The 25,524-nt window shown below is 37.5% G+C and overlaps 2 protein-coding genes across 10 annotated transcripts in view; one reads left to right on the top strand and one right to left on the bottom strand.

The window, feature by feature from the left end:
- Positions 1-3,844, top strand: part of LOC139936946 (intermembrane lipid transfer protein VPS13A-like) — an 88,524-nt gene extending 84,680 nt beyond the window's left edge. For all 9 annotated transcript variants that reach the window (XM_071931801.1, XM_071931808.1, XM_071931802.1 and 6 more), the window contains one exon: positions 425-3,844. In XM_071931801.1, coding sequence (XP_071787902.1) covers positions 425-481 — 57 coding nt within the window. In that variant the 3' untranslated portion in view covers positions 482-3,844. The remainder of the gene's footprint in view (positions 1-424) is intronic.
- A 1,389-nt stretch (positions 3,845-5,233) lies between these two features.
- LOC139937162 (enhancer of polycomb homolog 1-like) lies at positions 5,234-21,224 on the bottom strand. Its single transcript, XM_071932207.1, has 14 exons — positions 20,867-21,224; positions 19,627-19,783; positions 19,074-19,219; positions 18,182-18,283; positions 17,760-17,935; positions 17,559-17,639; positions 16,810-16,936; positions 16,278-16,424; positions 15,317-15,406; positions 14,431-14,579; positions 13,525-13,701; positions 12,519-13,039; positions 11,680-12,028; positions 5,234-10,796 (listed from the first exon to the last, which is right to left on the bottom strand). Exons 1-14 carry the CDS (start codon positions 21,017-21,019, stop codon positions 10,715-10,717), a joined length of 2,457 nt encoding a protein of 818 aa, XP_071788308.1. The 5' UTR covers positions 21,020-21,224; the 3' UTR covers positions 5,234-10,714.
- Between the last annotated feature and the right edge of the window lie 4,300 nt (positions 21,225-25,524).

Genomic DNA, 25,524 nt, shown 5'->3' with positions numbered 1-25,524 from the left:
GACCTTCGTTTTCTTGAAAGGGGTAAAGTTGCACTGAAAATGTACTGTTGTCTCCAAATCATGAGTTCCAGTTGCAGTAAGTTTTTCTTTGTTTAACCCAAAATGATTCAAAAATCAATGGGTTGAACAACGAAAAAACAAACTAGAGGAGGCCTTGAACCTGCGACCTTCAGATTAGCGTTTCAGAGCTCTACCAACTGAGCTATCTAGCCCTAATGCTGGCGGTACCAAGTTTACGATACATCCTGGGAAGCAGCAGTAGCGGGATCACCTTAAGGGAATGCGACTTATTTTTTTAAAATATCAAGTAAACAACATCAAGGGAAATTTTTAATAATTTTTGGTGAACAAAGAAAAATTTACTAGGGCAGGACTGTATTATTTAAATCCTCAAAAACTCATCAACCTTTTTGTTTGTCAACAGCTATTTGTTGCCAAGGCAACCGAGGCCATGGCAAAGGCACTGAAACTCACAGAGTGATTCATCCCAGGAAGATTCAAGAGGAACTTCTGAAGAAACGGAAACCTTGCCGTTGGAAGAGCTGAGAAAGGAAAGAAAGCGGAAGGATGGCCAACCAGTGAAGTGGATTCTTACTCTACATGTAGTTTAATATATAAAGTATATATATATATATGGCAATGACTGCAGTAGGTTTAGTGAATGTTGGTGTGTGTTCATGTCTGTATTGATGTAGACATTACTAAAAAAAATACTTTAAAATGTATTGATGTAGTTAATACTAGACATTATTCTGTTTCCATGGAGACAGACTATAGATCAAGTCAAAACAAATATCTACTTCATTAGAATTTGAACATGCCTTCTTTTGAGCAGGATCTGTTGACTTTAAAGGTGCAAATCAATCTGAAATGATTGAAGAAACTCAAACTGATCATAATTTTGAAATTGATTTTGTTCCTTTAAGGAGGAGTTAGTTGAAATAACACAATTTTCATATAATTTGTACCTATTGAGATATTAGAGTCGTGTTTTAGGATACATCACTTAGATTTAGAGAATTAGTTTATATTTTACTTTATATTTTACAGAAATCTACGCAATTTCTTTTCTAATTTTCTTCCGTTTTCAAATAACTTTTCTGTTCGGTGTGAGAGCCGTGTCACATGAGGGAACCTTTTACAACTCGGAGGCAGCCAACTGCAGTGCATATGCTACAGGACTACTTTAGTAATTTCTTAAACAATGTCTTACAATCCCCAAGAAAAATAGGTGAGCATTCAAATGTGGACGCCTTTTCTTCTTAGAGATTGCCTGAAATTGGTTGCCTGTAAATTGCCTCGTTTGACATAAACTGGTTTCTGAACTGTCTTGTAATAAGTAGGATTTTAAACTTTGCATGGTGGAAATACAATATGGAAAGGTTTGCGGTAACACCATGTAATGACTATCTGTAACGAGTTGGGGTGGTTCTGAAAAGAACTGTTGGTTTCAACTCCTGTCTTGTAATAAGTATGACTTGACGTTACTGTGTCACTGTGAAGCACTTCCACTGTATGAATTCAAACTATGTGAGGAGACAGATTGCTGGCATAGTTTTGATATTCTTCTTGTCTATTTTAACATATTCTCTGAGTTTGGTATTTCATTCTGTTATGTGAAAATGACAGGATTACCAGGGCCCAATTTCATAGAGCTGCTTAAAAAGTTGCTTAGCATGACAAAATTTCGCTTACCAGAGTAAGGTTACCAGCCAAATAACATGTACCGGTATCCTGCTCAGCAGAAATGTGTCAAGCAATATTTTCTGCTTAAGCAGCTCTTTGAAGCTCTTTGACCCAGGTGTGGTATAACTGAAGACAAGAAGCGTCTATTAAAGAGTTCTGAATGCCTTTGAAGATTTGGTGTTTCTATATTTTTACTTCATGAAAGTCTCAAGACATTTTTAAAGGATATATTTTATGTGGAATATATTGCTTGTGATATCTTCGGTTGAGAAACAAACTATGAAGGTTTGTTTTCATTTCTTGTTGATCTTAATTGTAATCAAAATGGCATCAGTGTAAGTGATAAAATGGGTAGTTATTTTTTTTTATTTTAAGAGAAAAAATGTGCACTGCAATTTATTTCTGTTTCTGTTTTGACATTTTCAAAATGAAAACAAGTATACTACTTCCTGAAAACAATTGGTTGTTGAACCTTAGTCTTGTAGTGGAAAACACAAATTGTGTTAAAAGATCCACAGTATAAAAAAAATCTGATTCTATAATTATGGAAAATGATAAAATATATTTAAGAAGTATCTGAAATGTTTAACATTTAGAGATACATGTGTTTTAATGCAATTATAAGAAATACTATGTATGGCTGAATATTAGAACTCTGTGTTTAGTGAGCTAATACCCCATTGTCTATGGTAGTGAAGTATTAAAAATCATGGTCAAATATAACTAAATAATATTCAGCCTATTTTCTACTCTGGCAGATTATGTTTTTATTTTATTTTTTGCAATTTACTTTATGTGATGGACTTGTTTATGTACTGTCAACATTCCTTTTGTTCTCTTTGTGCAATTGTTTCGTTTAGAACTTTAGGATCTGTGTTTCTATCAGGATCTGGGTTTCTTTTGGTAACGATCAAAATATTGTACAAGATGTACAACTTCAGTGGCATTACACACTTTGAAGAAAAGAAATTTAAAATTGAAGACAATAATTCTAGTTAATTTGCTGTCGTAAGGAAATGTTCTAAAATTAACCCGAGTGCTTAACCAAGTGCTTAATTTTTTTCTTTTTTTCTTTTATGTTACTTGGTTATTTTTCCATAGTTTTAAATGTAGTATATAGCTTGTTAAAATGGTAGAATTGATGCATGTTGAAATGGTGTGACAATCTTTCAACACAAGCTGTGGGTGGTTTTTATATTTTAACGAGCATTTGGCTACTAAAATAAAAGGGTTACTTTAAAGCTATTGTTTTATTTAATTGCTTTTAATTGCTTTACCAGGATTTGTTAATTTTTAGTTGAAGGTTTAAGAAATATTATCTTGTCTGTGATTTTGTATAACATTAATGCCCTCTATTGCCATGTCAAAACTAATTTGAAAACAATTTGAGGTGAAGGGTGTTGCTAATTTAACAACTTTTGAGTTTTGCTTCATAACGCAAGCAAACAGCAGAAAAAAAACAAGCAAATTATTTGCTAAGCAAAACAAGAAAAAAAATATCTCAACCTATTTGTGAAAGTTACTAGATTGAATTGGCTCCCATTACATCAAACAATGAAAAAAACCTAAAAACATAATGTCATAACACCACAGACACTTTCGTTCAACTTCTCATTTGTCTTACAAAAATACATCAATGGCTACGAAACGAAACCATCTTAGATAAATTGGTTAAAGGAACACGTTGCCTTGGATCGGACGAGTTGGTCAATAAAAACCGTTTGTAACCGTTTTTTATAAAATGCATATGGTTGAAAAGATGTTTTAAAAGTAGAATACAATGATCCACACAAGTTTGCTTTTCAAAGACCAACTCGACCGATCCAAGGCAACGTGTTCCTTTAATAAGCGGTGATTTTCCCCAGTTCAAGCTCAATAACTCTTTCTCCATTTTAAAGAGGGATGGATTAATGGACGAAGCGTGCTTTGCTGATTCATTTTTCAAAATCTTTTCAAAATGGTGTTTGTCTCTCGTGCAATTTGTCTTTAATCCGCCGAGGAATCTCGTGCCAAGCTAAAATAACGTGTAGCATTTAAATTTGTGGTGGGTTAAAACTAGAATTACAGTAATTTAGTGTAAAGCGAGTTATAAGATAAAGCTTCTGTAGCTCTATACTAGCAGCGAGTTGCAATAAACTTGAGATGGTAGTGAAGATTTTTTCTTTCTAAGTGCAAGTCTTTGTTTGACTTTGTTTGACTTGGTTTGACTCGTTGAGCTTTGGCTGGTAACTTTTAGTGGGAATTTAGCCCATAACTTTTTGTTTTGCAACAAAAGTTGGAATTTAGCCATTAACTATTTTTGTTTGCAATAATTGTGGGAATTTAGCCATAAATTATTTTTTCAGCATTAGTGGGAATTTAGCCAATAATTATTTTTTTGGCAATAATTGTGGGATTTAGCCATCAACTATTTGTTTGCAATATTATTGGGAATTTAGCCACTACATTTTGTTTGCAATAATAGTGGGAATTTAGCAATTCACTTTTTTTTTTCAACAATATTGGGAATTTAGCCAATAACTATTTTTTTGCAATAATAGTGGGAATTCACCCATTAATTATTTTTTTGCAATAATAGTGGGAATTTAGCCAATAACTATTTTGGGAGCAATAATTGTGGGAATTTAGCAATTCACTACATTTTGGACAATAATTGTGGGAACTTGGCCATTAACTATTTTGTTTTCAATAATATTGAGAATTTAGTCATTAAAGCCATTAGACACTTTCGGTACAGAAAAAAAAATAAGTTCACAGATTTACAAATTACTTACAGGGTTTACAGAAGGTAATGGTAAAAGACTTCTCTTGAAATATTATTCCATGAAATTCTTTACTTTTTGAGAAAAAATTAAAACAATTATTAATTCTCGACTACGAAAATTACAGATTTATAGTACACACATGTCATGACACGGTGAAACGTGCGGAAACAAGGGTGGGTTTTCCCGTTATTTTCTCCCGACTCCGATGACCGATTGAGCCTAAATTTTCACAGGTTTATTTTATATATGAGTTGTGATACACATAGTGTGGGCCTTGGACAATACTGTTTACCGAAAGTGTTCAATGGCTTTAACTATTTTTTTGCAGTAACAGTGGGAGTTAAGCAAATAACTAGTTCTTTTGCAATAGTGGGAATCTAGCCATTCACTTTTTTTGGCAATTTTAGTGGGAATTTATAGAGTGCTCTTAATCTGGTTACCACAGCTTATTACAACTAGCACAACAAAACATTAAGCGAAGCAAATAAATAAAGGCGCAAATAATGGGAAAGGCACTACTCAGCAATCAACAGCTGAATAGGACAGTTTTTAGATGTTTCTTGAAAACTTCCAACGACTCTGCAGAATGGATTTGATGAGGACTTGGCTCAACACAAAATAGAACATCAAAACTTATTTCACCTGCATAACTCCAACAGCCATGCACACGTAGCAAGTAAAAGGAAGCGCTTTGCAGTAGGCTGCGTGTTGACTGCAGGTTCGTTTGGTTTCCAACAAAACCAGCAAGACCAAAATAAAGTTGACACAACACAATATTATCATTAGGTATCACCCAGTATGTCAATTCTCATATTGAGTATAATTTTAATTCTTCCACTTCTAAATTCCTTCGTCCACAGGGGAAAAAATACAATACTATGTACACAAGAAAAAAACTGCAACAAGACGCTGTGGTCATACACCACTGCGAACAGTTTCCTCTGAATATAAAATTTTACAATTTGTACAGAATGTCACATTCAGTTTTTTTGTTTTCCTCGACACATTCACATTTTGTTTCATTTATTACAATAAAAAAAGGAAAAATGGCTTTTATAGTTAGAGATAAACCACTTTGAATGTTAAGTCATGGCTTCTATCTTTCCCTCCATAGTTGTGCAGTTAAACTTGATCAATAAACCTTAACGCACTTGACGTCACTACAATGCCCATCACATACAGGTCTGCAGGAAGGTTACCCACACTACAGCCCTGGAATTACAGGCAGGCCACGGAGGCCGTGGCTTTTGTTGCCCCTGGTCTTTGCCTTGGTGCCCCTTCAAAAAGTTTCCATAGACTTTAAGATTTTACAATGGGAGTGCCCTTTACAAAATGAAAAAGGCCTTGCCCTCTCAAAGCTTAAATTCCAGGCATGTCACTTCACCCGTCATTTACATTGTTCCATCATCGGTTAACCTTGGAGACGGTGACTGTATGACGTCAATACCTAAGGTTTATTCTTAAACGGCCAAAGATCAAGCAACGATAATTATATATAAAGGGTGCATGTGCCCAAATGCAAAATGACTGAATACCAGTGGCATTTTAAGCTCAGTAAAAATGATTAACATAATTAAACAAGACCAGTGGAGGTAATATAGTCCAAGCTATTATAGTATACCACTTCTGCAAGGTAAATGAATACAATTACAAACTTAGGCACAGAAACAAGTGACTAGGGTTTAAGACAGCAACTATGACGTATACTTTGGATCAAACTTTGGAACCAACTTTGGAACCATGAAGGGAAAGAACATTTTGCCGTACACACTATTCATACATGGTGACGTGAACATTTAATATGCATGTTTGCCACCTTTTTTTTTTTTTAAAGCCTATATTTCATTACAACCCGCTTTAAGTATGGTGTTTATATTAAGTTACCAACAATACACAATGCTTTAACTATAAGACAGCTAGCCATACTGTTGTACCGATCTAGTCCAATGTCCATAAAAATATATATATATAAAAAAAAAAAACAGATAAAGAAACCCCACTCGGGACTAACATGTAGCCCCAGTTACCCACTACGAGCTTTGCGCATTCATCGATCACAAAGTCTGCGATCTGCTTGACGGTCAGCTATCCACACGACCAGAAAATCAAAGTCAAGCAAACTGAATTCATTGCATCCAAAAAGGAATCGTCAGAAATAATTCAATTTTATCTCCACATCTAATATTTGAAGAAGTTGAAGTTGGAATTTTGAATCATGAAGAGCTTGGTATGAGAGGCAAGCCTTTTCTGGTCGATCTTGAAGAAAATTCGTAACAATTGTTGTCTTATTAAAACCTCAGTCTAAAATAACTGTCACAGATGATCTCAGGCTTGTATGCTTTGTTTTTGAAAGGGCAAGGGCACCAAGGCATTTTCTCCTTAGTAAAGGGCACCCTATATGAGGACATTGTAAATTTCTACTGGAGAATTTCAAGGGCACCCCTTTGTTGTCTCCGTGAAGTACCATGCCTGTGATCTAAATCTTACTATAAAGGGCAGACAAGGAACCTTTTTTTTTCAGTTGCATATTCTCGATTCTGCGTTTAAAAGTTTGTTTATCAAGGGGCAATGACAATGCATTTTCAAAATGGATAAATGTATGTTTATGGACTTCACAACAGATGCCTCCCTTCAAATCAATATTTCTAAGTAACGACCAGACAATGACCATTTCACTATTATCTCACGTCAATAATGTTGACTGTCGCAAATTTTCCTGCAAAAATACCAAGTATACTTCATTCGTGAAAAATTTGGAAGTTTCGCTTTGCATTGTGATGGGGAACAAACATGTCATAAACATGCCATGAATTATGGTTTAAGAGTAGCTGATATGCCATCTTGTGTTATTTTACTTCGTGCACAACCACAATTGTGGGTCAACAACTTTGCTTGTGTCTATACTATGAAAACTACTGATACAGCAGTTATCTCAATGTTATTTATATAGTGTAGCAATATAGTGTAGCAATTAAAGGCAGTGGACACTATTGGTAATTACTCAAAATAATTAGCATAAAACCTTACTTGATAACGAGTAATGGGAACGGCTCCCTCTGAAGTAACGTAGTTTTTGAGAAAGAAGTAATTTTCCTTGAATTTGATTTCAAGACCTCAGAATTAGATTTTGAGGTCTGGAAATCAAACATCTGAAAGCACACAACTTCGTGCAACAAGGGTGTTTTTTTCTTTCCCTATTACCTCGCAACTTCGATGAACGATTGAGCTCAAATTTCCACAGGTTTGTTATTTCATGCAATGATGAGATACACCAAGTGAGAAGACTGGTCTTTGACAATTACCAATAGTGTCCACTGTCTTTAACAATCGCTGTGTCAATAATGATTAAAAGTGCTCGAGTTTGTCAAATACAAGATCTGCAAAGAGTCACTCACTATTTATCTGTTGTTCATTTGGAGAATTTGTAAAAAACAAAATGTACCAATGATTGTGGTTGAGCACTTTGACTTTAAAGGAACACGTTGCCTTGGATCGGTCGAGTTGGTCTTTGAAAAGCGTTTGTAACCGTTTGTTATAAAATGCATATGGGTAGAAAGATGTTGTAAAAGTAGAATACAATGATCCACACAAACATGCCTCGAAATTGCGTGGTTTTCCTTTTACCTCGTCGACTAACACGTCGGCCATTTATGGGGGTCAAAATTTTGACTCCCATAAATGGCCGACCATGTTAGTTCGCACAGTAGAAGGAAAACCACGCAATTTCGAGGCAAACTTGTGTGGATCATTGTATTCTACTTTTAAAACATCTTTCCAACCATATGCTTTTTATAAAAGACGGTTACAAACGCTTTTGTTTTGACCAACTCGTCCGATCCATGGGCAACGTGTTCCTTTAAAATGGAGTAGGTCAAACTAGACTGGAATCCCTTATTACTAATACCACCATGATTTGTAGCCTATCACAGCTGAACTGTAAAGCATAGTAATCAACAATGCATTGATATCATTCTAATTAATGTATTGCTATTGAGTGACATACAGGAGGTGTACTGTTCAAAGAAAGGTCTTGTTCCCTAAAGCGATCGCATACAAACTGTGTAATATAATTCCCATGACCTGGGCCCGACTACTTGAGCAATGTTCTAAGCAGAAGCTGTCAACAAGATGACATTGCACTTTGGTCGTTCACAATTTAGTCTCTACAAAACGGAGAACCAATAGACCGTACTGAATAACCTCTTTTTTGCTAGGTAAGTCGCTATCTTGTAGGGCAAACCTATGCGCGTCCAAACGCGTACATCAATGAGGCACGCAGCACGCAACATTCCCGGTTTGATTTCTACGGCACATGCACGCACACGCACATTGGCGCCATGTTGTAGGTCAGATATTTGAACGGTGACATCGTATTCACTACGGTCTATACTGCAGAATCAAAATGGGAAAATCTTCAGGAGACAAGGAGGGGGGAGGAGGGAAGAAGTATGAGGTATCTTAAGGGTTCTGAAGCAAACCAAGGCAACCTTGCATACAAATTAACAAGGCACTGAATTGAAATGGATGACAAGATGATAGATAAATGCTATTGGGATTCTCATCACGTTGAATAAACCCTGCTTTGCTATCTTTGGAACGTTTATAAAGTTTAATGTTGGATGGTTGTACAATACAGATATCAGGTAAAAAAAGTTGACCCAAACCAGAAAGCCATCAAAATGGGTCGAGTTAAATTCAAAGTGACTTTTTTATCCCCCACCTAAGTAAACCTTTTTGTGTGTCTCACTCAAAAATTTGTATTTTTTTATAAAGATTCATTTTACATTCACTACACGTCAAGCAATTTTTTAGGAAAATTCGGTCCTTTTGTTTTTTCCCCCACTTTTTTAACAAAGCACATGGTTTACATTTTTGTTTCAACACTGGACATTTTACCAATTATAATAACATTATTAACATACGCCGATGGAGGACCTACAAAAGCAGACGAACCTGTCGTAACCTTAGATCAACCCATCATCTTTATTTAGATTTTGTTTTTTAAGGATTTTTTTTATACTTAAAATGTCTTCCTCTTCAGAAAGTTTATGCTACATCCCTTGTGTGTGCTAATCTCCTCTAGGCTGAAAGTCTGTTTAGCTGTCAAGGATGTGTGTAATCCATTTTAATCCAGTTTCAAAGGATTAAGCAGTATGGCTAAATGCCAGGGATTTTTGTCTTCCTTTTTTTTCGGCATGATGCATTAAGCTCAATATTCTACTGACACCTTGATTTCTGGTCTTAGTTTTAGGGAACGACAAATTGACGGTTCTCATGATGAATAGAAGATGCTTAAGGTACAGTAAAATACCGTCTCAGAAAAGACACAACATTCTGAACATTGCCATTATGCAGCCATGTTAAACAGATTATCTGCATGTTTTTTTTAGTCTAAAACTTGTAACGCTACAGCCTTGTACCTAACTACAGTACATAAGATTATGTCATTTCGCTGAACAAACCTCAAATTTTATATGAAGAACCCGACCGTCTGGGTAAAATCTCCTGGAATCAATTGTTTGAATTTCATTTTTATTTCATTTTTATCTTTATACAGCAATGTGCTCCTAATTAGCATCCAGCCTATGTATACCGAGACCACATGGGGCCATTGTTTTTCTATAAAATTTCATTACCACAACTTCCTGAAATATCGTTTTTATTTTTGGCTACTTTGAGTCCAGATGTTCTCCATGACAGCTCCAGGGGGAGAGGGGTCAACTACTTCACTCAAAGTCAATTCCTGATAGGAAAATACATGAGCCAAACCATACATAGATGGTAAGTTGTTTGGTGTCCAGACCATCCAGCACAAACTAGTATGGAAAATCAAAATTTTGATGGGCACCAGACTAATTTGAACACTGGTTTATTCTTAGAAAACTGTTAAGCTCTATTGAAAGGACGCGATGATAACTTCTTCATAAATGAAGAAATGTTTTTGTGTAAAAAAAAAAAGTTTTGGGTTACCTTTCTTTGTTGTTTTACATCTTAAGGCTAGGTTTACACTTAATTTAATCCCTGAACCGTAGAACTGACCATGGTGTTGACTAAATACGATCGTACAATACAAAGTGGCTAGTGTATGGACATTGGATCGGACAAATATTTAGATCTCTCCTCACAAGGACACGGGCGTCCATCTTGTCAGCTACATCCTACTATACCATGGCGTTTCACAGTTTGTAGGGGGGGTTCACATCCGTCTTGCGTGTCCAAAGACTGTCGTTTCATCAGCAGCTTGTAAGGTAACCTGAAGCGGGTCACGTTACCTCCATGACTACAGATTTGTTGTTGGGTATACAAGCGCTGTCTAGTGAGTGGTTCGAGTCCTCGTGTTTGTCTCTGAAGTGAGAGAAGAAAGTGACGTATAAGAACTCTGGAAGGATTTCAAGTTCAACAGGAGATTCATGTATTAACTGTGGGGCATATTGGACCCAAGTTTGGTGGATGTTTGGCCAAAGCAAACTGAATTGAAACAAGGTTCCCGAATGATTCCTATTTGGTGATTTTTTTTCTCTTGCCTTTGTCCATGCACTGCACATATTCCCATAGACTTTGTGAACAAAATTCCTTGTAGAGAAACCCCAATCTTTGGAATTCCCTAAAGGAGTCCTTTCCCCCCGCCCTTTTTTGTTGTTTTGTCCCTGGTATCCATTAGTTACCGAAAATAAGCACACAGTTCTGTACACATTTGAGCTACCATAAAAATTACGTGGAAGTTTCCAAATGGTCAACTGGCTGGAAAATGTTACCAGTAGCAGAAGGATTCAGAAAAAACTTACAGCAGGGAAAATAAATTACAATTTTTGTCAGGCTTCATTTTAGTTACACAACCCTTAAAGACACTGGACACTATTGGTAATTGTCTTCTCACTTGCTGTATCTCAACATATGCATAAAATAATAAACCTGTGAAAATTTGAGATCAATCGGTCGTCAAAGTTGCGAGATATTAATGAAAGAAAAAAACACCCTTGTCGCACCATGGTCACACGAAGTTGTGTGCTTTCAGATGCTTCATTTCGAGACCTCAAAATTCTAAGTCCGAGGTCTCGAAATCAAATTCGTGGAAAATTACTTCTTTCTCAAAAATGACGTCACTTCAGAGGGAGCTGTTTCTCACAATGTTTTATACTATCAACCTCTCCCCATTACTCGTAATCAAGTGAGGTTTTATGCTAATAACTATTTTGAGTAATCACCAACAGTGTCCACCAATGCTTACCTTGATATAACGTCTATATTATTTGCCTGTGATATCCTTTTGACAGCATTAGCAAGAGAAACATTCTGTGTCGACGAGACAACGACGTTAGTTCCGTCGAATCCTCCCTTATTCTTCTCTCTCATCAAGTTGCCTTTCAAGAGAGAGTCCGAAACGACCCCAGCTTCTGACGAAGATTGCATTATGACGTCGACTGAGTTCGTTACAATCCCATCGTTAGGGGTTTGGGCGTTAGAGGGCGTGGTAGTAGTGGGCGTTGCCGCCGTGGGGTTGCTCGGTTTAGCCACGCCTAGTGGGTAGTTAAGCTGTAGTACTGTTGCGGCGGGTGCCGTGGAATGACCAGTGGGAACTGGGAGGGTCAGAACAAAAAAGGTACCAATGATAAAGGAATTTTTGTATCATTTTGATTGATCTACCTCGAGGCCTCATCTCAATGACAATAATGTGAAGAAAAATACAAAGTGAAGGTTTCACTTGTTCTTGAGATATCAAGTTCAGTTTCAATTTTTCCGCAAAATCGTTGATTTTTAATAGAGAAATTCTTGATCAGAGTTGGGATACAAGCATGAAACTCTTTCGGATAAACATCTAAGGCAGGCCTTGAATTAACACGTGGAACCCACAGCAATGCCGTAGTGCACTGTGCTTTTGCTGTGGTGCCCTTTGCAACGTTTCAATACAAATAATATATTTTTCTCATAGAAGTTCCCCCCTTATCAGAGGAAAATTGCTGTGCCCTTTCCGAATCGATGTTGAAGGCCTGCTATTGAGGTGAAAATTACTCAAAACGCTGAGGGCTTCAGCTGGACAAGAAAATTCAGCAACCCTTGGTGACGTACCTTTGGTAGTAGCTTCTAAGAGGGCCTTGTGATTCAGCAGTGTGTTCACTGTGTTAGCGTGATTCTCCTTGACTTTCAAAGTAGTCGGTGGGACTAACACGGGCAGAGGTTCCACGACCATTGATTTGTGCTTAGTAAGTTCCCTACTCGGTTCCAACGTAAACCTCGATGTTGGGAGAGACCCAAATGAAGTGTTCAGCTCCGAGGAGCTGTCTGAGTTCACAACGTCCACCTCGACTGTTTGCAAGTCCTGAGATTCGAGCAACGGGACGATGGAATCTGACGGAGCCAACGAGGGCAGTGTTTGCGTGGGGGCCACGTCACCCTCGGGTACGCCATCGCTATCGGTCAGAATTTGCTGGGGTAGCCTGCTTGGAGTTTCTATCGTGGGAAATGAGCCACTCGGTAGAAGCGACTCCAGACTTTCCTCCATAGGAACCTGTGATGGTGGCAGTTGGGGCAACGGTGGAGATGGGGCCGGTTGGATTGGGGGTGGGGGTGTTTTTGGTCTGAAGTGCAGCCTAAATGAACACAAACAAGAAACAAGAAACAACTTCAGCTCATGTTCAACTATCTCCACTCCAGACGAGGAAACTCACTTTAACTTTCTCTTTACTTCAAAATTTTACTTTGAGATATATATTAAGAAGTAATGAATTCAAAATCAATTAGAGTACTTGTATTATACAGGATTGGTATGGATAAAACATTATGGTTTAATTTTAGTCTGAAAGCCGACTGATTATGAAGATCATACTGAAACCATTTTCTCTGTGAAATATTTCCCTCTGATATGTCATCACATCCAGGAAAACTGTATATGAAAACCTTTAAAAAGTGGCAGCAGCTGGTTACAATTGTGAGAACCAAAATTGAGGACAACGGTTTGTTGATCACACGAAGCATGAACACTGTATACAGCTATTCCGTCAGCTCTACCAATCCTCTATGAAACTTTTAAGAATCACTGAGAATTTCTTGAACCAGGAAGGGGGTTGGTACTTACATTCTTTTGGCCCTGATCTCGTCCAGAAGAACACTTAGTGGAAGACTTGTTTGTGACGAGCTTAATGAAGGGGACCGCAGTGGTGACATGATAGGCTCAGTTGGAGGAGGGTTTAATAAACAGTCGTCAAGCTCCTTGTAATTCTGGAACGGTGTCCATGCTCTGTCTAGCAGGACTCTGTGTAAAATAAATAGCAGCAGTTCCCAATCAATGAAATTTCCGTGTAAATACATAGACATTTCAGTGCACCCATCATTTCCCGACACATAGTGCTTGCTCAGCAAGAGATTTTTCCCTGCAGCTTGCACCCATCGCAACAAGCTGTTCCTTCATCCCCCAATGATAAAGTATAGCACGCTATAGAACATCTACTGGATCGAAGTGATGTATACTATGGGATGGCAGCGCTATGAGAAGCATTATGTCATAAATATTCGCACTGATCGAGCGCATTTCGGCCAATCAGGAATCAGCAAATTGGAAGTCAGGCAATCAGTCTGTGCCAAGCTTGTTCATCCTGTTTCAGTGATACCTGAAAGTTTCTGTCCGGCCGTCATGTGATGCCACGAGCCAATCAAAGTCTGAACTTTTAACTCTGTACTGCGGTTTCACGACACACAAACCCAAACAAACACTGGTGTTCACAACCAACCGTCTATATTATGCAATTGCTAACGATACTAAAAATCCCTTTGCGGAACAATTCAAAGACTGTATAGCTTATGAAGGCGCACTGTTTTAGCAAACAGTCGATATTGTCTTTGTCACAATAATTATATATTTTCAACACCAAAAACAATACTGACGATATTGTCCTCAATATGGTACCGTGACGATATTATCGAGACATCGACCAGTGCAAAAACACCAGTGGGCTGTGGTTGGCTAAGGTTAAACGTGACTTACCTTCCACCTCTGCCTACTCTCCTTCTAGCCAATCCGATACATCTTCTTGGCTCCCTTAGTGATGTGCAGCTGTAACGATACCTGTTGTCTGTAATTGCTCTGGGCTGTTCATCTGACCACGGCCAGCCTCGGGACAGCTCAGGATGAGGCTGTGCGACAAACACAAATGGGGAATAGATTTAAGAAACTGGCTTGTGAAGCTCTTTTGAAAAATAATTATTGTTATTGTAAGAGAATAAATATCCAAATCTACTCTAAACCAATCCCTCGAAACAAACTTTCAACACTGATTTAAAAATAGGAGTTGACTAACTGAGCTACAGCTTCGTTCCATTAAAGATGCTATGTCAGATTTTTGGCCCCAAACAATAAAAAATTTTTTTTTTTTGAGTGAATGGTCTTTCAAAGAGTATCTCCCGCTCTAAAAAAAAAAAGTTTAACCTTTACTTTTAATGGCCAGGAACCATGACAAAAATTTAAAACGTTTCTTATAAAACACATATTAATAATAACACTGCTACTAATAATTGGCGGACTTTTTCGAGCAATGGCTCAAATGAAAGCTTGTAACTTTCTCGACCCCCATCAAAATACCTATTGAATTTTATATCAAAATTTTTGGGTCAAATCGGCCAGAAATCTGACATAGCATCTTTAAGCCATGTTTCTGGTTACTCGACCGACCCTAACTTTATTTGGAATTACATTCAAAATAATAAGGAAAGTTCCATACTCAGGGAGATTTTTAAATTTGTTCATCAGAACATGGAAAGATTGGTTTGTTTTCAGAAAACTTTCTGCAAATTCAGGAAAAGTCGTCGGCTCTGGTATGTCAAGTCTTTACAGCACCCCTTATACATAGTTTGTGAGTGCAACAGGTACTTACAGCGACATAGTGACAGCCTTTCTTGCGACGGAAGGCAAAGACACCATCAGGATCGGTCTCCTCCTCAGGATCGGACGTTGATTGCACCTGCTGCTTAATCAACAATTAAAAAGAAAAATTTAATTAAACATAACTTTGCAAGTTCACCCCAAACAAGGCTAAAAGCCACTCCTGGTAACTGGCTACAAGAAGAAAATATTTAAAATAAAATAACTTAGGGGAACTAGAGTATGCAAACCGATTAAACCCTGGTACTGTTATCAACATATGGCCGTGTTCGACTCAAAGAGTCTTTGGCTACAGCTTTAGCAGCAATGTACCAAGAAGCTGTTGTTGCTATGTGTATAGTACATTGGTTGCTACAACTATAGCACGTCCCGTACGCGCAGTTTCTAGTAAAAATAAAACACATCTTGTGATGTGCTCTAAGCAAACAAAACTGCAGTATCTTTGTAACCAGGTAAGGGGTGTTATAACTCATACTATTATTATATCAGCGAAAACAGCGACATCAATATATTCATATTAAAATGACTCGGCTTGGAAAGCACAACTTTCTCACGGTTTACTGAAACCCATCTAAACCAGGCATGCAACTGCCCGTTGAAAAAAAAAGAGGAAAATTTTTAAAGGCACAACGCATGTGCGGAGCGAGGCAGCCGAAACGCCACGGGATACCCACAATGGTACCCTAGAAAATGTTGAGGTTTATTATGCTCTTAGGTGCATTGTTAGCATGTACTAGGCTTATTTTACATGATTGTAGTTGTACACTGTTGTTGCCAGGCATATATTAGGCTAATAAAAAAAATTAAAAAGAACAAAAAACGCGGAATTCCGCGGAAACGCGGAAGAGTTGCATGCCTGTAAGATAATGCCTGTCGATAATGCATAATGACAACAAGCTGGCGAAACAAGCTGGCAACTCTGAACAAAAAAACAAGTTTGTCTGATAACTTACTGGGGAAAGCTCCTCTTCAGAGCTTCTTATATCTGGAAAGCGGGTCGGTTCTATTTCTCCTGTTGATGAGCTGGTCATCTGGCGAAGTTTCTTCTCTTCCTTGTGTTTCCTCTTCTTGTATTCTCGCTTCTTTTTAAGACCGTCCTCCTAGAGGGAACCAGAGAAATCTTAGTCAAATTGAGAGTTTTACAGAAATAAAAGCTCTTGATGTCTAACCTAGAAGGGCGGCCCCCATCCCACCCCGTTCCTTAGCTTGGTAGCTACTTCCTATCTAGAAATAAAATCAGGTGGGTCGAATGGAGACAGAGGCAATATAGAGGAGAAAAACTGTAAATCGGAACAAAATCTTCTCAAGTCATAATTCTGACCAACAGCTTGTTAAACATCAAGACACAATAAAACCTCGGAAATATTTCACATAAATTACAGAAAGTGAAGCAAAGCTCCTCACTAATTGTTCTGTGCCAGGAAAATTCGCTTTGTATCTGCTCTTCACATGAAGTATGGACCAAGCAGGACCCAAGACACTTACCGTTTTGATGGACCAGGAACTATATTGGTTTCCATTGGGAATTGCAGGTATCGTGAATGACGGTTGTCGCTTGCTGAGCTCTTCACAGTCTGCCAATATGGCACCGCTGAAATCATCCATTTGAAATCTAGACAATTCAAACCACAGAACAGTACTCAGAAGTAGCCGACAAGTATGATTCTCACTTACTTGAAAATCATAACTAACAGCAAGACAAGTTCTCAAAAGAACATAATCTACCCAAACAAGTAGTTACACACATGGTGTTTCCGCAAACCAAATATATACTCATAACTAACAACTGAAATGGATCAAAAACTGCAATCAGTATTTGTAAAATCAATTTATAGGTGGCTAAGGAAGATGGACAATTGCATTGGGTCTTGAAATTTGAAAACTCAACTCCAAGATTAGAAAAAATGTTTTACAACAAATGGCGTCTCACTAAAAAAGAGTCAAACAGTTCTTGTTTTCAATCAAAATTGAAAATAAAATGGGATATGTAGCTGACTGAGCTGACAAAGATAGAGAATGGGAAACTTTTGAACACTAGGTGGCAGCAGACTTACCAGTTAAATTTCCATTCTTTACATCGATCTGAGCATGCACACATTTCCAAGAACCATAAATTTACCTGGTAAGTCTGCTGCCATCTAAAGCCCCAAAAGTACCCCAATGTACTGGGCTTAGAAATCAATTCTTTCAACTCTCAAGATTGGAGAAACATGTGACATCAAATTACGTCTTACCTCTTCTCGAATATCTCTAGCGTTAAGTGGACGGCTTCCTTTTTACTCTTTTCTCGCCTCTTCACCATCTCCAGTAACGTTCTGTAAAAACAAGGAAAAAAATCCATCAAATGTTGGCAAACCCAACACAAGGCTTAACAGATCAGTCTATAATCCAAGACTAAGAGTACATTGAGATTAAGAAATTGCATTGATACTTACACAGCCCTGTTAAGATCTCTCCTAAGCTTCAACATCTTCTCGTACGACGCCTCGTCATTCTTCCTGTTTTTCCTCGTCTGCATTTTCTCTGTTCTCCTCCTGAAGGCCACATAGGGATTGTTACTCGTTGACCCATCTCGCTTCTCTTGCCTGACGTTAGGAATTAACCCACAACCCTGAAAAGCAACAAGAATTGAACGGTGAAAGGTTGATAGTAGCTAGTGGACGAAAACATGTTCATTACTCTGTTAAGTGAAATCGGATCTAACTGTATACAATGATTTTTTGGTGGAATAGCTCAAAAGATAGTTTTCTACAAGGACAACAGTACTTCAGATGGTTATATTTTCAGATAATTAACCAATACTTTAACCAAGTGTTTTAGATAACTAATTATCTTAAGGTACATCTCAGATACTTACAGTCATTGATTTGAGACGTTTGTTTAGCCAGTAGTCATAAACAGCTATGATAAGATCATCATCTTCTTTTAAGAGTAGCTTCGCTTCTTTCAATGTCACAACCTGAAATGAATACATCAATGTTATAAGGGTCCACAGGTTTGGGTGTTGCATTGTCATAATGAATTTGGGTTTCTGTCAGATTTTATGAGGTTCCGCAGCAAAGAGCCAGGATTAAGAGAATAGAACGAGTGAAAGGAATAATGCCATTGCAAATTATCAAAGTACACTGTGGCTGGCTGGTATTCAAACCTCAAAATCTTGTGCAACACAGCAGGCCATGTAATTTTGATATATGGTCTTCTTATTATGTGACAGCAATATTAGAGTTTGACCTCCTATTTCTTGAGGAAAAAAGCTCCTGATAAAATCAATTCCATTACTTTCAAATCTTATGGAGAAATGTAGGCAAATTGTTGTCCATTTCAAAAGTCGGGCACGTTCAATGGGCAAAAAAAAAAAACATTCTCAATCCATTGGACCGCTAGACGTTCCACTGGACCGCATCATAGTGCCAAAGTACAGGAGCAATCCGACATGAGTGAATATACGCATTAGTATTTTGGACAAAGTGGAATGTACTGGCAGTCCTATGGAACGGTCCATGAGCAAGCGCTGGAATAATCAGCCCTGATACTTTACGGGGCGACTGCCCCCGTGCCCCCTGGTCTTTGCCTTGATGCCCTTGAAATGCCAAAGAGATGCCTCGGTGCCCATGCCTTTTCAAAAGCGAAGCATACAGGCCTGAACACTTATCCAATCCACTTAGAATGTTCCTACGGTTCCAACTTTTGAGACGCTACCCATTCAGTGAACCCTTCCATCAACGTTTAAACAATGTTTGTTTACAAACCTGTTGTCCGCTGCCCTTTTCAAGCCTGTCCATCATTTCTTCAAATTGTAGACTGGTGATTTCAAAGTTCTTGCTGTGTTTCTTCATCCATTCTTCATCTTCTGCATCCATATCATAATCAGGAATGTCCTGCTCCATGCTGAGTGCTGTTCACAAAGATAAATAATATATACATTACGTTACCGGTTGAAAATGTACGAGGATGTAGATTCAACTTTTGATTGGAACTTTTCACAGGACAAAAGAAATATTCAGGAGTTACGACTACAATGACAGTTGATCTCTGATTAGATTACATTATATTACTTTTGGTTGAACAAAGAAAGATTGACTAGATTGCAACCAAGATTGTGTTGGACTGTGGAAACTGATGCTTTACATGAAACCAAGTATGACCACCATAATCAGACTCCAGCCATTTGGGTGTTGAGTAATAGTGTTGAGTTAGGGTAAAGGTGGAGGACCACCGAATGACAACTACCTTTTTCCGATGTTATTTTGTTCCAATATCTAATACAAAAATTCAAAAACCAGCACGATAGTTCAAACTTACGCTGGACATGGACATACTGCTTGGGCTGCTTGTAGGAATTCTCATAAATGGCGTCATAATATTCCCCCGATCTCTCAAAGTCTGGTGTAGGAATAACCAACGGATTGGCTGAACCGTAAACCTGTTGGGCAGATATGGCTCTCTGTAAATGATGTTCCTGTAGAGAAAAAGAAAAATGGGTCAACTAAAAAGTACTCGGAATGCAATATGTTTACTATTTTATTCTGTCTGAAACCCGTCTTAAGGAGTCTCTGTGAAGACTAGTGTTTGACAATTACCAATAGTGTCTAGTGTCTTTAAGGAGTCTGTGTTGTCATGATCATAGCAGTCCTGTGGCTGTACATGGAATTATGAACTCTCGCACAGTTACTGCACATACATGTACATGCAAGTCCTCCGAATAACAACGCATAGTGTGCGCACAGAGTACATTCATAATTCCATGTATAGCCACAGTTCTGGTCTTTGATCATGATGACAAAGCCCATTGACAATGTGACACTTCTCCAGATAATTTTTGTTATTAATTATCATGTCAAAATTGCAACTGTTGTGACATTACGTTTTGTGTTTATAGGCCCTAATAATATGAATTACTATTGAAGGATAATCATCTCCTTGTCATGCTTGTTGCCAATCATAATCAATAGCATGTTAGAAATTGTTATAAAATGTTTTACTAGGGTAGGGCTTTCTGAACCTGAAGTTTTGTATTAATGGATTCAAATTTTCATGACACAAACTTGTAAAAATTTATTTTAATTTTAATCTTTTTCCCCACCTTCAGGACATGAATAAGCAACATTATTGTAATTTATTGCCAGCTTTAAATGCCAAACGTTGCACAAATGCATCCAAATAATTATGCCCCTCACAATCATCTAATAAAAATGTATCAAAAACCATGTTTGTTTTGAATACACGATAGGAATCATTTAATTACTGGAGGAAAGAATTCGTAAGGAAAACAACATGGCGGACGGTTTCTTGGTCACGTGACTTGCATTTAAATGCCTATTTTCTACCCTTAATAAAATTGCATAAAGTCAGAAAACTACAAATAGTTTACCACATATTTTTCAATGTTACTTTCCCAAACAATGAATAAAAAAAGGTGAATTTTGCGAGCGTTTTTTTTTACGACACACTTCAGTGCGCGCCAAATATAATCCGCTCGAGCAAGATGGCCGCCAGAGGACCTCATTATGTATTCAAATATTTCTGTGCGAAGCTATCTTACCGATTCCTCCTCTTTCTCCATTCCCGTCGGCATTTGAGGCACAGCACGGTTGATTGCCGAAAAATCCGGCAAGTCAGGCAGCTCTTCTGTCGCGTAAACGGGCATGGGTTTCGAGGCATCGAGAGCCCGCGCCCGAAATGATAACTTGCTCATTTTGGCCGCTTGCCTCGCTGGTGACCCAGCGGTCGATCCCTAAAAATACACCCGAACAGGAATCGGTAGTGAGAAACACCTATCCAAGGTCCGATCTCGACTATCGTTACTTTTTGTCATGCGGGTTTTAAGTCCTCGAAATCAGTAGAAACCACGAAACAGGCCACCAAATTCGTTTTTTTCACCGTGTCGTCGCGACATCATGGCGGATTGGTTATCCATCCCATGATCCTTTGCAAGGGCTCCTCCTGTATGCGCGCGCATCCTTTTGTTTTCGTTCATTGATAGTGCAGTGATAATACTATTACGGCGGGTCAACTGCTTCACATGTGTGTGTTTAGCGGCTTCGTCAAGCTTCTTCTCTCTATTGGGCATAGGCCTAAAGTAATTAATTTGTGCGATACGGACTAAGGCAATTGCTTATTTAAATATCTAGCTGTTGGGAATATACACGTCGTTACTTTCAAGAGATATGCATTGGAAGTTCTTTGTGAGAAACGTTTTTTTAAATATAAAAAGTAGGCAGCAGGAAAGGCATAATGAGAATAAAACTTGAAACATTATTTAAATTGACGTCCAGTAGGCCTCACTACCAGCATTTTGAACGTGATGAACGGAAGTAAATTAATATTGATTGGCATTTTGTTTATTCCATTACTTAGAAAAGTCACCCCAATGCAAAATTTACATGTATTAAATTGATCCAATTAAATCGAAAGCAATAATTATACGGACACCATAAATGATCTGACTTTCGAACGAGGGGAGTCAGAGTCACGAAGAGAAACGAAAGTATTTTAAAAATCGTAATGAAGATTAAAAGCTTAGATTCTGGTTTACAGTAAACTTGAAGGGAAAATGGATGCAAATTAATATATGCAAAATTATTCATTTGATTGCCAGCTCTGAATAGTTCGTTCAGAAATGAAATCTGTGAAATATCTCGGGAGGGCGTGGGAGGGGGGGGGGGGACTTCACACAAACTTGCAATGGCCAATTTCTCTTGAAGTCTTTCAATTTAATTCGATAAAATGTACAATATAGGGCCTATGTGATTTCTCCATGCCCGACAATTTTATTATAAATTTACAAAGAGCAATTAGCGATAACAAAAAAAAGTTTGAAATACTTCAACGACCTACGGTAAAGCCAGACTACCAGGCATTGCTGTGAGGAAATAGTATTTCGTACCACGACCTTGTTGTCGACTGTTTTAGTGTCAATTTTGGCAATTTTTAAAGTGCAGTTGAAGCTGCTTTATAGACAAACAAAAGTAAATGAAGGCCGAGTAATGCTTTTTAATCGGAACTATGTGTTGCAGATAATCCGTCCAGTCCAGTGTACTAACTTTGAGAAACTGTGGAATCGGAATAAAACAGACAACCAACCCCATGGTCTCAGCATCCAAGAAGGAAACGATAAACAACGTGTTTTCTTGAGCCCCTTTCACAAAATGTATTTCGTGTGAAAGGACAACTTTTTTCTACTGTCCAAGTTCTCATGCAAAATCTTGTCAGACGTTGCTACATGTTTACAACCATGCTAAAATAAGGCAAGGGACCCCAGTTAAATTGCTGTCATGTGAATAGCACTTTTGCCTTCTCTATTCCCGGCAGACACTCCTTGATCGTCTCATTCACTAATCATTCTTTGTTATCCCTCCTCCCACCTTTCATTTTGCCTTTTGTGTTTTGTAAGCCAGCCTAATCAATTCAGCAGCACCCCCTCCTCCTCCACTGTTCATCATTAATTGCGTCACTCCATCCAGTCTGCAGTTTCACTTGCCGAGTTTATTCCTTGCTTTTTCTGTGTGCTTTCTGTCTATCTCTCTCCTCATTTCTTTCCACTTCACTGCTTCTGGGTTTTTTTCAATACCCGTTAGTTAATTATGTGTGTTGTGTCGTGTTGCTTTGTCATTCCAAGTATACAGCCTGAGAGCTCTTATTCATATGGGTCGAAACGTCAGACCATAAACTATTTTGTTGCACCTTTTAAAAACTTTATTAATTTAATAAACCTACATGATATCATTCAACAGTGTAACTGCTCACATAAAATACAAAACTGTTATTTAAGATTAGATCAAACATCAGTTATGTCGGTGGTTTTTTTTTTCATGAGCCATCACTGGCAGAGAAATTCCGACTAAGTGCAAATCTTTTTTTAATAGGCCAATCAACGAAAGTGGCCCAAAACTTCCATCAAAATTTCTCGTGCAAAACAGTGGGGAGAATTCGGGCACACCAAACGGAAAAACCAACTTGTGCAAAGAAAGCAATATAATTAGGTACTTGCTTGTTATGAATTGGTACCATATGAATTTTATCCGTGTAAAATTTCGAGGTAAATCAACCCCCTCTGCCAAGTACTGCATCTGTCCCGCCCCTCCACCATGCGCCCACGGTTTTCACGGTCAACACACAGAAACCGACATTATTATTATTGTTCACTTTCAGTAATTTTATTTTGTAAACATAGTAGGGATAATCAGATTTAAATTATTAAGTTTTAAATTACTGATGAATTCAGGAACAATCTTTTCACCACACTCTGAAAAAACGTCAGTATAGGAACTTCCACGGGAACTTAATCCTCAGCTAACTGACCCATTTTGAGTCAAACACCATCATCAGAGAGACGGCTCACCAATTGGTCAAAGACACCAATTGGTCCAAGACACCAATTGGTCAAAGACACCAATTGGTCAAAGAGTTCCAATCCCATTAGTCAGAGTGTTTTTTTTTATAGTATAAATTCCCAAACGTCGTCAACTCACATTTTTTGATGATGTACATTTGAATACAATTTACATATATATTATATAATACATAATGTTACAATCCTATATACATAGAGTCGTAATCTGATCCCTCGGATTAGCTCTAATCCCTTGGATTAATGGCTGGTATCCATATCCACATAATAACATTATCAGATGAATACAACTGGCCATTTTGTTTTTGCAGACCTTAATTATTGAGCAAATTCACTAAGTAACAAAAGTATCAGTAATCCAAATAATTTTATACATAGTACGTTTTTGTATATAGACTGCATATTCATTGAGGGTTTAATATGTATTACCTTGGCCGTTCTATAATTACAAATCAGGCGCTGGGTACACTACTTTGTATTTTTTTTTAACCTATACTGGCAAGGCGACTGAAAAGAGTATTCTTGATTAATGCAGTTTCAATGATTATGATTCAAAATGGGAAGTAAAAGGATTGTATTGAACATTTCTAAAGAAAGATGGTTTTTACAAATAATATTTCACAAACAACTTCGACCCCCCCCCCTGAAACAGTACTTTGAATGCACCATTTATAGACATAATTTTTCATTTTTACAGAGTGCTTGAAGACAATGGACACTATTGGTAATTGTTAAAGACCAGTGTTCTCACTTGGTGCATCTCAACATATGCATAACGATATGTGAAAATTTGAGCTCGATATGTGAAAATTTGGTCGTCGAAGTTGCGAGATAATAATGAAAGAAAAACACCTTTGTCACACGAAGTTGTGTGCTTTCAGATGCTTGATTACGATACCTCAAAACCTAATTCTGGGGTCTCGAAATCAAATTCGTGGAAAACTACTTCTTTCTCGAAAACTACGTCATTTCAGAGGGAGCCGTTTCTCACAATTTGTTATACTACCAACAGCTCTCCATTACTCGTTGCCAAGTAAGGTTTTATGCTAAAAATTATTTTGAGTAATTACCAATAGTGTACAGTGCCTTTAACACACAAGCCATCCCAACCTCTGCTGAAAAAAAAATATATATTAAAACAATTATCAAAAGTTCATTCATAACGTTAAAAACGGAAAGAATCAAAAATTAATAAACTTCAATGAATCAGGGTGGTTCAACTCAAAATAAGAATAGAAGAAAATAAAAGTAAATTTATTTTAAATAAGTAAAATTCTCAACTTTTCCAGAGAGAAACCGAAACTGTTCTTCTAAAAACTGATAGTGAGTTAGAACAAGATTAAGGGACTGAACGTCAATATAAACCTTCTAAAAATAGACACCATTAAACAATTAGTATTTGTCTAATTTTGCCATATGAGTTTTTAAAAGAACCAATTGGTGTCCATTAAAGAGCATACGCAACATACAAATAATGTGCACAGATTTGCACAGGGGAAAAGAATGTTCATGCAGGAAATCTTCTCTTCAAATGTGTTTTTCTGAAATGATATTATTTTTGAGAAATGAAGAAAACAGTTTTCAAATGTCTGAAATAAATGTTTTTCCCCACTTTTTTTCATGACTGCGATGACCGAATGGTTTTAAACTGCATAGGTTTGTTATTTCATGTATGGTTCACATAACGTGTGGGTACTGCTCTTTTAAAATCCAATGTTTTCCTCTTCATTTTTAACAGAAGTTTTGCAAACTGTCCTGTGAAAGAAAATGACTCTGACAACAGGTGATGACAAATTGCTTCTTATTTAAACAATGTCCGTTTTTTTGTCTGGTACATTTTGGCTGGTTAC

The sequence above is a fragment of the Asterias amurensis genome, chromosome 5, assembly GCF_032118995.1.
Source record: "Asterias amurensis chromosome 5, ASM3211899v1".
Classification (NCBI taxonomy): Eukaryota; Metazoa; Echinodermata; class Asteroidea; order Forcipulatida; family Asteriidae; genus Asterias; species Asterias amurensis.
The sequence above is the reverse complement of the archived record's forward strand: the minus strand, read 5'-3'. Positions and strand labels throughout refer to the sequence as shown.

Excerpts from the sequence above, each read along its gene's own strand:
- LOC139937162 (XM_071932207.1), bottom strand. The coding sequence starts at position 21,019 with ATGAGCAAGTTATCATTTCGGGCGCGGGCTCTCGATGCCTCGAAACCC. Across the intron at positions 19,784-20,866 it reads TGGAGAAAGAGGAGGAATCG|GAACATCATTTACAGAGAGC; the intron begins GTAAGATAGCTT and ends TTTTCTCTACAG. Across the intron at positions 13,702-14,430 it reads AGAGTAGGCAGAGGTGGAAG|AGTCCTGCTAGACAGAGCAT; the intron begins GTAAGTCACGTT and ends TATTTTACACAG.